Genomic DNA, 14,368 nt, shown 5'->3' on the forward strand with positions numbered 1-14,368 from the left:
ATTACTAATAGTACTAACACGTTCCGAAATAGAAGAATGAATCGGGCAGCTGTAATAACACAAGCCACACGCTTCTGTGGACAAGTTGAAGATTCCCATCCAGACGAAAGTAGGCTAGAATCATATACAGTGAACCATTGGTTAGCTGATGCCGACAGCCGCATATCTTCAGGGGGGATAACAGATGAGAGAGCTAAAATTAATGAAGCCTTGCTTCTCGTTAGTTCTCTCTCTCTCTCACACACACACACTAAGCTACGTGTTACTTCATTATCAGTATAGTTTTATTTTTTATAAAGTAGGCTTTAGCCCGATACGATATGACGCAAGTTGGTTTAGCATATGTTTAATGGAATTTGCGTCTGGCTGTTCCATTCGCCACTCCGAAAAGGTAGCTTTCACTCAACAATAATATCCTATTTCGAATATTAACGGTGTAAATCGCATACAGTAAATTATTAAAACACTTTTCAGTTGCAAATGTACGCAGTGTTACATGCGAGAGCACACAGAAGGGTGGACAGGAAAAAAAAAAAAAAAAAAGTATAACCCATCCAAATTAGCATCAGTCTCTAGTATGGGATTTACAGACAGTTCAGTGACGCTTTTGGGCGACGAACTCTGTAACAAATCGTGGAATTTGCTGGTGTATTACACAACATACCGTAATTTACAAGAGTATCAAGAATCACTAATGTACAGAATAACTATACTTGTCCTTGTGCCAAGAGGCAAAAACTCGATTAGCCAGAAATGTAGTTGGCCGAGACTATAATAGAATCGATGTCGGCAATCGAGTAAATTTCTTAATATATGAATAAAGGCATACAGAAAATAGTTGATAGAACGGAAATACAATACAGGCGATATTGAGCTTGAAGACTCCAATCAACAGACGGTAGCAATTATGTATTTTTTTTTTCGTACTGTACTGAGCACAGGGCAAAGGGCAGAAGCGAGGGAAATTAATCAATAGAGGTCAGTGGTTAGCAGAGCGAGGGAAATTAACCAATAGAGGTCAGTGGTTAGCAGAGTATAGGGTCTATAAGAAAGCTTGACCTCACCCAGTGACCTCATCAAACACGTTGCAGTAGGCCGTACGTATCGAAAAGTCCTTGAAACAATAATGAGCTTTAGGAAAAGTTCTAGCAGCAAGAGGAATAAATTTTGCATCTGAACGTTTATCAACTGGCTACCTAACTATGGCTAGACAAGGAATCACAATTGATTTACCTAAAGAGCAACTAGTGATCAGAAGGAAACACAAGACTTCTAGAATACCACCGAGTAAAACATCTGAAGAAAACTAATCGGGAAACTCCTTGTTAACAAGGATCCTCTTATTTGAAATTAAACCGAGACCTAAGACTTAGAGTAAAAATTTGGATTAAATGCAAACTCCAATTTATGAGGGAAAGACATTCTTGCAATAACAGAAGGATCACACGCAAATGGAATACATTATTTTTCTAGCCTAAATGAGGTAAGACAGGGTAAACTAGTTTTACAGGTTATAACAGAACGGAAGGTTAAGTTACCATAAGGTAGAGAAATAGGTTTAACAGAGGAATACACTTCCCTTATTCAAGTCATAGAGAAGGAAAAAAAAGTGGCAAAATCAATAAACAATATTGAATTCATCTTAGTAACACATCTGGGAAGAGGCTAGGATAAGGATTCACTTAAAGATTATCACAGAAAACTGTGCTAGAGCCCAACTTGGCAGAATCAATGGTCGTTACTGAAGACATATCACATGAATACAGATTCCACAGAATACTGAGCCAATTTATATACGAACTTATAAAAGAGTAGCACACTCCCCTAAGATTACTGAAAGAGAAGTTCAAAAAATGAAGAGGCAAGGGATAATTGAACCAATAACCTCTCCATGGTCTTTTCCTGGTTCCAAACAGAGGGAAGAACTGAGAGGGTTGATTTCAGGTTAAATAAGATTACTGAACCTTATCCAGATTTGATACATAGAACTTTATAAATTCCTGTGGACGAAGAAAGTAAACCTTCAATAGTTGTTCCACTAAACAAAATTCGACTACATATATATAGTGTAGAATAAAATTCCTTATAGCCATAGGAGTGATTATGGCCATAGAGTGCAGTGAATTTAATATCTGCAACTTCATGTGTGCATTACACAAAGTTTGCGCTAAATTGCTCCTACATTTCAGACTAGTGTGGCTAAACGGTTGCAAAACACAACATGAAGCCTCTGAAGTACAGTGCAAACAAACTTAATTACAAAAAAATCTTCTCATGCTGATAATAAACCGATACTAACCAATCTTAATTTTTGTTTATTTACTTAATGAATACATTTACTTTGAATATAAGGATCTTGCTGGTCTTTTAACTAACATTCTTTTCTTTCTCTGGGGGGGGTATGTAAGATTTTGTACATTTTTCTTCAGAAACTCCTAAATTGTTTGTGTGTCTGAGAGGATGAATTGTGGTCGTTTTGTTGAAAACAGCTCTCTTTCCACTGTTCCCCTCTCTGTAAAGTGTCTGTCTATTTTAACACGTTACATATATACATGTTCCAAATTCATTAACACTTTAGTCCTTTCAATTCCACTTTATTTAGCAGAAGCATGTACATACATTTAACATAATAAATTCTTATTTAGGCCGATTCCCACAATCACGTGGGAGTTAATGTAAGCTTTTTACATCTCATACTGCGTGTACCTTATAATCACTAACAAAAATGCAATGGAATAGTAGTAGTAAAACATATGCTTCACCTCATAGTTTCGCCTAGAATTTATTTTTTTTACATAAAAAAACCCAGGTACTGGTATACATACATTTCAGGAAAATATTTCTTTACTTTTCCCCGGTTTGTTTTTGCAATGCTGACAATGTTGGTTACTCAAAAACAATACAGAAGTTTGGATACAAGTGGAATACTAAGGGATACAAGTGGAATACTAATTGTGCATGTATATATATATATATATATGTATATATATATATATATATATGATATATTTTATATATATGTAGGTATATATATGTATGTATGTATGTGATATATATATATATATATATATATATATATATATATATATATATATATATATATATATATATATATAAAATAAAATTCCTCATCGTTATATAATCAAGTGAGCACCAATCATATAATCCTTTACATTTTCAAAAGCTTTGATCTCGTTCCATTATTTCTTACAAAAATCAGAGAGAGAGAGAGAGAGAGAGAGAGAGAGAGAGAGGAGAGCGAGAGAGAGAGAGAGAGAGAGAAGAGATTGAGATTGAAACCTACCTGCTACTTGATAATAACACGTGAATAGGAAACCTGCTTTGCTCAGTTTAAAACTTTACTGAGTAAACTGCTTATCAAAGTTAAAATAAAAAATCTAATACTTATTTGTAAAAACAGCTGAGCCAAGAGTTCAAAAAAAAACTAAAATACCCGATACTTGTTTTTTTCAACCAAACAAAATACCCACTAATTATTTTTTAAAAATCTGGATGACCAGTTCAACAAACCCATAAAAAAAAAACTGCTTGGCCAGGGGTTCTTAAGAAAAGCATGACACTTATAAAAATAAAGGTGGGGGGAAAGCACTTAAATGTAGCCTAGTCAGTCACTTCACCCAGTGTACATCAATCCAGCATCAGCACAAACCTCTACTGACCCCATGAAACCCACCAGGGATTTGGAAGGCATTGCAGAATGTTTAAAGGCCACCTCTGATGCCTCGCAAAGGCGTCTGAATTCCTCTTTAGATATGGGTTTTCCCGTTCTTATTTTGCCCTCCACTCGATGCAAGACCCTGAGTGCTGGAGCCACCTGAGAATTCTGCTTCCGTTTTGGCGCCTTCTTGGCGACTGCATTCCGACTTCTTGTTCTTGGCAGACAATCATCGCACTGCACATCCACACTGGAGTGTGGTTTGTTGCAATACTCGCAGCGCAACACAATTGCAGGCAGACACTTGGTTGTTGGCCAGTTCTCTTCACAGGCTTGGCATCTGCACACAAATCTATAGTTCCTCTGGAGTTTTTCACTTCTTACACTCTTCACTTCAGTGTTGAAGTAATCTCCATAAGAAATTGTGAGCTCCTCACCAGATACAATTGGTCTTATGGCATAAACGAAAGTCTCCCGACCAAAGGAAGAGTGTGACATAACAGGACAACACGAGTGGTTGACTAGACTTTTCGTTGGGTACAGTTTGAAAGCTGCCATCTGAAATTATACAGAGGAAGACAGTCATACAACAACAACAACAGATGCATGGAACCAACACTTAACATGCAACATTACATTTTAAGTCACCAAATAGGTGGAATCTGTGGAGAATATCTAATCATATGTTTTTACTGTTCCTGAGTAGTGATCACAGTAAGAATACGTTGTTGGTTAAGACTCGGGAAAACCAGTCAATACAGATTTTGCCGAACATACAAAAACTAAAAAGGGATTTTTCAATGCTTGTCTTCATAGTGTTGAAGTCCTTGAGACAATTAGCAAACTTTGTTTTGGTGGTTTTCAAAATACTCTCAAACGTGGTGGTATTCACGATGCTCTCGAAAGGTTTCTCTTGAAATACGTAAAAATGTTAGTACGTAATGGTAATATAAAACTTTTTCAATATCATTGAAAAACGTGCACACTACAAGTTTAAAAGAAATTTTGGCCCATGAGGATGACCTAGGACGAGTGCCAGTTTACTGAAATACCAAGTACTTTGCAGAGGCAAGACTTAAACATCTATATTGGTAAAGTATTAAATTTAACATGTGAGGGCAATTCCCTAGTATGCTATTTAAAAACTGGTAAAGTCAACTACAAGGGTAAAACTCCAAATTGTTTACAGAACATTTAGGGAAAATCATTAAACCAACCTTTTGTCCAGGAACACCAAAGGAATTCGCTGCACTCCTAACAAAGTTGCAGACTAGTATCTTGCAGGTTTCTAGAAAATCTTCTTTAGTCACAGGTATTGGTTTCCCGTACCATCAACGAAGTATCTTCCACTCACTCCATGAATTTTGCCAACCGAAATGCATGCAACATTCTGCTATCAGATCTTCCAGTGAATATGTACTCAAATCTTGATGAAGATGGTAAACTGACTGAAATGAGGACGACTGTACTTTCCTGTGCTATCGAATCCTACTTGCTCAGGAAGTGATGGTTGATCATCCTTGAGCTTATTGCAGATAGATATCATCTGACTGCAGTTAAATGTTTTCAATAATTTATAGGCGCATGCCCTAGACTCTAAATGATGGGCAAGCACAGAGGTCAAAATCTTGCACTCAAGCCAGTGGTCTTCTGAAAGACCTCTAACACGGCAGGATTTGCTACAGAACACAACCTGGAAGGGGCGAAGGACTGAGTGAATGTACTAACTCTAAATTACAGTACTTAACACATCTTAGTAAAAAGCATAAATTAAAAATTCTTTAATATAGAAGTCTTTATTTTACAGGCATTTTTGAGTGCTACAGAACTTTTCCTAAAAAGCACCACAAACTTCAATCACCTAAAATGACTAACATACTCAATCACCTAAAAGAGGACTAACATACTTTGAATTGATCGTAGAGCTTTCCTAAAAACAGCATAAAACTTAATCAAATAAATTGAATAAAACACACTGTATTTACAAAGCTTACGTTTAAGTATTTTTCGAACCACTGTCAGTGAATAATTAAGCCATGAACTCAAAATAATGAAGATTGTACATTTCCTAGGTAACGACACCTGGATATGAAATTGGATGTACTTTCTTTCAAACACATGAAATTTACCCTAAACAAAGTAACTGAGCATATTACCTGGGTGCAGCCAGGACAAGGAAGAGGATTCACACACTCGCGAGTACAAGTGGAGCAATTTGTAGTCAACTGGCCTTTACCAAGACCAACTGCATATGCCCTTTCCAGACACAGTACCTCACCTACAGATGTTAAATTTTACATTCAGATCAGTATAGTAACTGTAAATAAATGAAACGTGAGACTTTACATTAACCAAAAAATTTACTATGCTTGTACTCATTGGATTATCATGTACCCTTTATTTACCAACTGCACATATTACAGACGTCTCACGTGCGATTAATACATCTTAGGTACTTTATATTATAATTTAATACTCCCTTTCGAATACGAGTTTAGTTGAATCTAGAATTTAGGGCAAAGGCCAAGCACTGGAACATATGAGATCATTCAGCACTGAAATGGAAATTGACAGGTTTGAAAGGTGTAAAGGGGGGAACCTCCCAAATGCACTATGAATAAAAGTGTTAAGAGAGGGTGGAAAACAAGATGAAGAAAGAGAATATGAAATGAGGTACAGTACAAGGAACGAAAGTGGTTGCAGCTGGAGGGCGAAGGTATGCTGAAAAGAACCTCCCAAGGACATGGTAACATTGCATTTTTCTCGCCTTCTGGCCATTGCATTCAAGAGTAACGTCCACTTTTCTCTGTGACGGATGTTTCTCCATCCACGTTTATATATGTAGCTGCCGACTCAAATGAACCTACTAGTTTATGAATAGTTTCTTCCCTTCCTTCAAGAGGAACAGTCAAAAGGATGTACTAAGCCAGACTACGCTCAATAAAAGAGTCCCAACCATGGCACAGTGATATGACTTTACAAGTGTTTCTAATTAAAGCAAGACGACGACGGACAAAGCCACCATTACACCTTGGATACCAAGGATTTCCTAATGGCATGTGTTTCAATGTTCAGTGCTTTATGAAGTGTAATATGTGTGTACTTTCAGTGTTGCCATAAAGTGTTTTTCAGTGGTCCCCGGGGTTGTATCATGTTTCAAACGAGTAAGGACAATAGCTATGTATGATTGGCAGGCACATCGACATCAAGCCACTTCAACTTTTATGGGTAACCGAGTTTGAAATACATTACGACTGACGACTAACCAGTCACCAACGGTCAAGTTATCTCCTACATCCCTGGGAACCATACCACCATTACTCCAGCACAAAACCCTGGCACTGCCAGAATAAAAGGTTTTTACAATGTAAAAACATTTATTCTAAGGAATGAATTATTCTTTTTATGTTCTTTTCTTCTTTATAGAATGAAGCATTTTCATGTTATAATAACCCCTGGATCATTCATTAATTCAAGAGGATTCTACAGATATCCAACAGCAAACCAGGGGAGGAGAATTTATTCATCATAGAGGAAAATTTAATTCAAGTGGAAGGACAATTTACTCCAAGTGGAGGATATGGCACAAGGGCCTCTCTCTCCCCATTACACTCATCCACAATCAGCTACAGGAGCTGATTTCCTATTTAATTAAGATTTTGGAGCAAACTCGGTTACAAGAGGATGCTAGAAGATGAACTACGACATTGCTACAGAGGTTGGTTACTGCTACTTCTCCAGATTCACCTAGATTGTCAATGCCTATTACACCACCTCCAACATCTTAAGTGGGCCCCCCAAACCCCTGGCCCTTCTAGCAGCTGCGAGTTTTCATGAATGGAGATGTCGATGGGTTGATTTATCCAAGCCTACCAGAGCAAAGCAACTCATTCAGCTTAGAATGTGTCTTACGCTCAAGACACAGGACCTTCTAAAATCACACCCTAAATATTCTTCCCAATACAGATGAGATTGCAGAAGGTGTTCTTGAATGTGCTACAGGATCATGTGAATAGCCTATGAATTGAAGCCCTTTGCATAAGAGAACTCTTAGGCTGTAAAACAGAGGGAGAAACATTTTCAGATATTTATGCACAAATCAAACATAACATGCCACAGAGGAAGTGAACATTTGTCCCTGGGAATTCTCCAGTAAGTGAGGAGACTCAGAAGATGATAATTCTCAGGGTAAAGGATGGGAATTAGTGCAGAAACTCTCATGGTAATCAAGGATGAGAAATTAGTGCAGAAACTCATCTCCCTTGATGTGACAGCATCAATACGGTGCATGCTGCTCGTAAGCGCCCGCCAGGAAGGCAACTTCTGCTATTCGTTCCCACACACTCAACGAGTGCCCTGCAGCTAATAGTAATTGCACAAACTGAGGCCATTGCATTGGGCCAGGGCACCGAAATGCCCTGCCAACACTGAACTGCTTTCATGTGGCCAATCAAGTGGCATTGCTACCCCACCTGCTTCAGGTATATTTCAGCCCTCAACGAAGTCCAGCTGTTGGCATGTCACACAAACCCCATCTGTGAACTCCTTTCCCCTGGCTATGTTATATCTCGGGTTCAGATGTTACCTGATACAGGCACCAAAGTCACCGTCAATGGATCATAGCACCTTGATCACTTGAAGAGCCCAAGGAATAGTTTGAACCCTTTCTCTACAAATGTAACATCAAGCGCAGATGGCTCACTAAAGAAACCTCGCTCTGGCCAACTTCCAGACTACTCATGCTCTTAACAAGCAATCCTGTTTTGCCCTGATACTGGTTCACGATGGCATCCAATGCCCACTATTATCTTACAGTCAAGGTCTAGAGCCGAGGTTTAGAAGTAGCCATCATCCTTCCTGACTTCCCCAAGCCAATTATTCAAGTCAAACATGTGAACAGGTTCAAAGAACTTCCCTTTCTGTCACCACATCCCTTGCTGAGGTCAGAGTTCTTTCTATGAGAATTCACGGACATGCTAGTCCCCAAAGAGGATCCAGCCAATGACAGGTCTTCCTATGAGGATTCACCTTAAGGATGGTGCAGTGCCCTTTACTGTCCAAACACCATGTCAGATATCCTTCGCTTTCTGAATCCAGGTCAAGGAAGTACACGACACCATGGTGACCAAAGGGATCACCAAACCTGCTGGTGAGGATCCTCCAGAATGGTGCTACCCCTCGTTGTGATAGCCAAGGGCCTCAGTGTGCGTATCACTGTCAACCCATCACACAACTCTCCGACTCCATTCGCCACCATCTGCAGCCTCAGGTGTCATATCACTGTCAACCATCACACAACTCTGACTCCATTCGCCACCATCTGCAGTGTTGATTCGAAGGCAAGGTATTTTACCACAGCAGATGCCTTAAGCGGAGGGAAAAAAAAAACATTGGCAGATTGAACTTGCTGAAGATAAATAGCACCTGACAACATTCATCACACCATGTGGCCGATTCAAACACTGTAGAGGACCAATGTTGTTTCCCAGCTACAGGTGATGCCTTCTGCCTCCCAGCAACATGACCCTTCAAGGTAGAAAGAATGGCATCAATGTGATTGATGAAATACTTCATGCCGATAAAGATTACTTCAACTAATCTTCAGCGAATTCACGAGATGCTTACCAGATGACATAAGTTCAAGATTAGTCTTAACAGGAATAAGCTCATAGTCGCTGCACTCTGCCTGTCATTCCGTGGACAACAACTCTCAGGAAAGGGCATATCAGCTGATCCTGGTAAGGTAAGTACAATCCTCGACTTTTCCACTCCGACTTGACTTTGACTGACCTTTGGTCATTCATGGGGTTGGTGATTCGGTAACAGAGTTCACCCAGATACTTACTGATGCTGCAGCGCAACCTCTATGCCCTCTGATGAGCCCTAAGAAAGAATTTCTTTGGCCTCCAGACCACATGAGCCATTTCGTTGAGGTAAGGCCACTCTTATCATACCCCGAGTCCTTGTGTTCTCCAGACTGATGCCTCCAGCCTCTATTCCGGGACTGGACATGCCCTCCTACAAGACAGCAGTAATGGCAGACTTTCGTCTAGTTCAGTGCAGCTCCCGGTCCTAACAGATGCTGTCTTTGCTTTACTGCCGTTGAACTGGAGATATTACCTGTGATCTGGGCCTCTATGGACTGGACATGCCTCCTACAAGACAACAGTAATGGCGGAACTTTCGTCTAGTTTCAGTGCAAGCTCCCCATTCTAACAGATGGCTGTCTTGCTTTACTTGCGTGAACTGAGATATTAGCTGTGACCTGGGGGTTATGTCTAAGTGTTGGTTATACATCACACGCCTTCAGCATCAGCATTTTACCATCTACATGAATCACTGACCACTCATCCCAATTCTTAACCACTATTCATTCAATGCCGTCGAGAATCCCAGCATTCAACGTCTAAAGGAAACAGTTCAGCATACCTCTACACAGCATGTGGCGGCCTGGCAGGCAGCTTTGCATTCCCTATGCTTTATCAAGAGCCCAGCACGTCATTCTACTCCAGAGGATGAAATTACTTTTGCTGATACCACAACACACCTAAGTAGTACTGTGACTATCAATGCCGTCACCTCTGAGGAAGCATCGCCACCCCAGGGAGCTGACAGAACTCTCCAGGAACTCTGAGCCACAGCAAGAGCAGACCCATTATACCTACATCTTTCTCAAAAGGAGTGGCAGGCCAAGTCTGCGGATTGTGACTGTTGTGCAGCGGGCCCTCCTAGACAAATGAGGTTACAGTATGATCAGCATGACCTGGCCCACTTCCCATGGTTAACCATTGGTCAAACAGTAAGGATCAAGGTTCCAATTTCCAACCACTGGAGCAAGGTTGGTCGTTTTGAGCTGTGGCAGATCATGGGACTACAAGGACTGTCTGCCCAGTGGCCGAGTCTGGTGGCACATTCACTACCGAGTCCGGTGGCACTTTCACTGCTTTCTACGTCAAGTGCCATCCCCTGGTGAAGACCATCTATCCCAGGTCCCTTGGATGGGCACAGAAAGGTAACTAGTATCTAACCTTCCAGTGGTCCCAAGCAGATCTCAACGGCTTTTGTGGAAAAGAGCCCGCTTGAGTTGGAATGACTACTACACATTTTACCACCCTTGTATTCATTACAACATCATGTACACTTTGTATACCCACGATGGAATATTAATGGTGTCATATATATAATATATATTATATATATATATATTATATATATAATATATATATATATATATATCAAGTACTATACATTTCACTATTTCATTCTGAATATGGCAATGATCCGAGGACATGGTAACTGTACTTTATCCACCTCTACCCTTCTCCCGTGACGGCTGTCTCTCCGTCCACTTGTATATAAATGTACTATATACTATGTCAAATGATCATACTAGCTTATAGGTATATAGTGTCTCCTTCCTCCCTTCAAGAAGTAATAAGACTTATTATGGCTCAATAAGGAGTCCCCAACAGGAAACTTGCTGGTATTTGATCAGCTTAGTGTGGTACAGGAAATACTTTTAAACATTTCTTACTTTCTCTTCTTATTACTGCTACTTCCATTATATAGAGATATAATCACAGTAACAATAACAGGTTTCAGTTGTTAATGGGTTTACTCATGGGGAGTAACAATTTATGCACCATCAATTTGGGGGAATCGGGCAGGAAAGAGGTGCTATTACTTCTACTTCTATAGCCCATAAATTCACTAACGGGAACTTTTAGACTGGTTCAGATAAAGTGGGCGCCTCATGAGTTATTGGTTTACTTGACTTCAAGGAGATGTACTGAGTGCGACTCTCACTCTCTCTCTTGTGATATCTTATATACTTGCTCATAAATATAACCAGGGGTTGCTGTCGATTTTAGTTCTATCTTTCATGATAGCATGTCAGTTATCATTGTAATTTTGCAAATAAAAGTGCAAAGAAATATTAAAAGACATGTGCAATTCAAAAAAAGGTACTGCATCTTTGATCTCAATAACTTTACATAAATATTTTATTACAAATATGTTCAGAATTTGTATCCAATTTTTACAAATATGCTCAGAATTTGTTACCAATTCTAGTCCTAATCTGTTTTGATATTGTGCGAGTTATTATAATTTTACAAAAAAGTAAAATTTTACCTTATAAAAAAACATGTATAACTTGGTAAAATTTATGATAGTCTTGTTAAACAGGCCCTGCAAGGTTGGTAAATAGTGACTTTCAACTTCTCATGGAAGGTAGGAAAAGTTTTCATTTTTTTCCTTAACACCATCTGCATTTGCATATCTTCCTCTTTGCACTGATGTTTTTTTTTTTTTTTTTTTTTAAATTGGCCGAATCTCATAGTTTTATCCAGCCTTGGGTGTTACATATCGAAATTTTACCCTGGTTCTATGGGATAACAAAAATAACAACACAATGATATGGATAATTCATAATGTTAAACACCTAAAATGTGGATGAATCCTGTGCAGAGAACCTCCAAGTTAGCCCCTAACTGTGAAAATTTTTTTGCTTCATCTACTACTTACTACTTTCAAGTTTTTTTTTTTTTTTTTAAAGATTACGTTAGTTTAAGTCTAAGAGGATGGGGTGAAAATGTGGCTATAAATATAATAAAGATAGGAAATTTGGTAAGGGGGAGAGCTAAGGAGTCAATATGGATTAAATGGATGAAATACTGGGCGGGTTAGGTGAAAGACTGGAGGGGGAGGGAGAGAGGAGAAGAGAGAGAAGAGAGAAGAGAGAGAGAGAGAGAGAAGAGAGAGATAGAGAGAGAGAGAGAGAGAGAGAGAGAAGAGAGAGAGAGAGAGAGAGCCATTAAGATACAGTATAATAACATAATTGATACTTCATAAACTTTAGTCGAGATGATACCGACCTGGTTTGATATCTCTAGTTGCAATCAGTCCTCTTCCTTTATTGGGCCAGTGTGACACTTCGACAGCACTACTAAGAGCTGGTGTGCACGGATTGGGGTCGATTAACGCTGGAGGCTTCAGAAACCTGACGGATAATCGCTCCTTCATGGATTCCCTTAGCATCACTAAAAATGGATTATCTGCAGCCAAACGTCTTGTCCTGCAGTCTGGGCGTCCAACCTTCCTTTGCGCTGCTTGGCACTTTAACCGTCTTTCCTCAAGCTGAGGACGTAGTTCTTCTGGACATCCGTATCTAGAGCCAGATCAATATCTTGCAAACATTTCTCATAGTCTTCAAATTCAACATAAAAGCTGATCTACTTGCAAATCCTTTCCCCAAGGCAGTACATCTCTCTAGGGCTACGCCACCATACCTGGCAGGGTCGATGCGAGGAAAGGCAAACTCTGTTGTGTTGTCTTCACTTCCTTCAACCTCTTCATTACTCAACACTGGATGAGGTGCAGCCATGATACTCAGATTATAGAATGCCAGGGCTCTATTATAACTCTTCATTTGAAAATGTAAATCACCTGCAAATCGCAAGCGCTCGGCTTCATCTTCAGACTTCACCGATGGTTCCAAAGCATCACAATCAAAATGATAATTGTCCCATGCCCAGTGAAGGATTTCATCCAGGTCCTTTTTTCCCTTGTAACGCACCAGGGCAATGCCAGAGTATGGCTCAACATTAGAGAGCAGCAACTCCATGAAGCACTCTACGAAGTTGAAATAAGCCATTTCTTTTGATTCCTGTAAATTAACATGTATTAGGCAATGTATTAACATGTATTAAGGCAATGTGAGTGTTAGTCAAGTTAACAGTATTACCAGACACTTTTTCATCTCTTACCTTTGTTGAAATTTATAGGTCATGAAGGTTTACTTCTATTACTATCATACCATAGAAAAAGGCTTAATTGCAACCTGTTTCCACCTTATAGTGTAAATGGTATACAGAGTTCCCACCTTATAGTGCAAATGGTATACAAGTTCTGGACCAAGCTCCACAATACAGATATAGCTAAGATTCCCCCCGAAACATGGTCAATTACAGCTGTTGTGTGAAAATGTTCACAAAGGAATGAACTCATGACTTTCATTAAACATCATATTCCAAAAGATTTCACATGCAGTAAGAGTGCAAAAACATAAATTACCTGTAATTTTTACTTTCATATAAATTACTTTTTAGTGAAAACTGCTCCAAAGCAAAAATGATAAACTTCATAAAAACTCGGCAAAGGCTCAGTTAGTGAGTTTCATTCTAGTACCTATCTCAAGAGTCAACACACTTTCAGGGGGGGTACTAACAACAACAACAAAATTTTATCATCATACCAATAGTAGACAAAAAAAATGACAAATTTTGAAAGTAATATGTAATTTTCCTAACATACAAACCTGAGGTCTTTACACAGGAATTACCTTCTACGCAAGCTGGTGAGTAGACAAAAAATGACAATTTTTAAAAGTAATTTGTAATTCTCCTAATAAAGGGAGTCCCCCCGGCGTTATGATGGGTTTTGGCTTACAACCGTAAAGGTTACAACACTTTTAAATTATATTTATCAGAAATTATTTCCAGGTTTGCGACGCACATTCCGGGGGTTTACGGCGCCTACAACGCTGATCTGGCAGAAGAAATGACTCCAAAAATTGCAAAATAATCAATATTTGAAGGTTTTTTTTAAAATGAAAAAATGCAATAAGAGTGCAGTTTACATAGTTTTTTTAATGCACCAAAAGTATTAAAAGTAAGGTTTTCCTTAGGATTT

General features: G+C 39.1%; 1 protein-coding gene across 1 annotated transcript in view; it reads right to left on the reverse strand.

Annotated features, from left to right (window-relative positions):
- Positions 1–3,610: 3,610 nt before the first annotated feature.
- Positions 3,611–14,368, reverse strand: part of LOC135219022 (histone-lysine N-methyltransferase SMYD3-like) — a 29,558-nt gene continuing 18,800 nt past the window's right edge. Inside the window, exons 3-6 of the mRNA XM_064255458.1 lie at positions 12,553–13,343; positions 5,833–5,954; positions 5,100–5,369; positions 3,611–4,234 (exon numbers count right to left, since the gene is read on the reverse strand). Coding sequence (XP_064111528.1) covers positions 3,635–4,234; positions 5,100–5,369; positions 5,833–5,954; positions 12,553–12,715 — 1,155 coding nt within the window. The 5' untranslated portion in view covers positions 12,716–13,343 and the 3' untranslated portion in view covers positions 3,611–3,634. The remainder of the gene's footprint in view (positions 4,235–5,099; positions 5,370–5,832; positions 5,955–12,552; positions 13,344–14,368) is intronic.

This window comes from Macrobrachium nipponense, chromosome 1 (assembly GCF_015104395.2).
Source record: "Macrobrachium nipponense isolate FS-2020 chromosome 1, ASM1510439v2, whole genome shotgun sequence".
NCBI lineage: Eukaryota > Metazoa > Arthropoda > Malacostraca > Decapoda > Palaemonidae > Macrobrachium > Macrobrachium nipponense.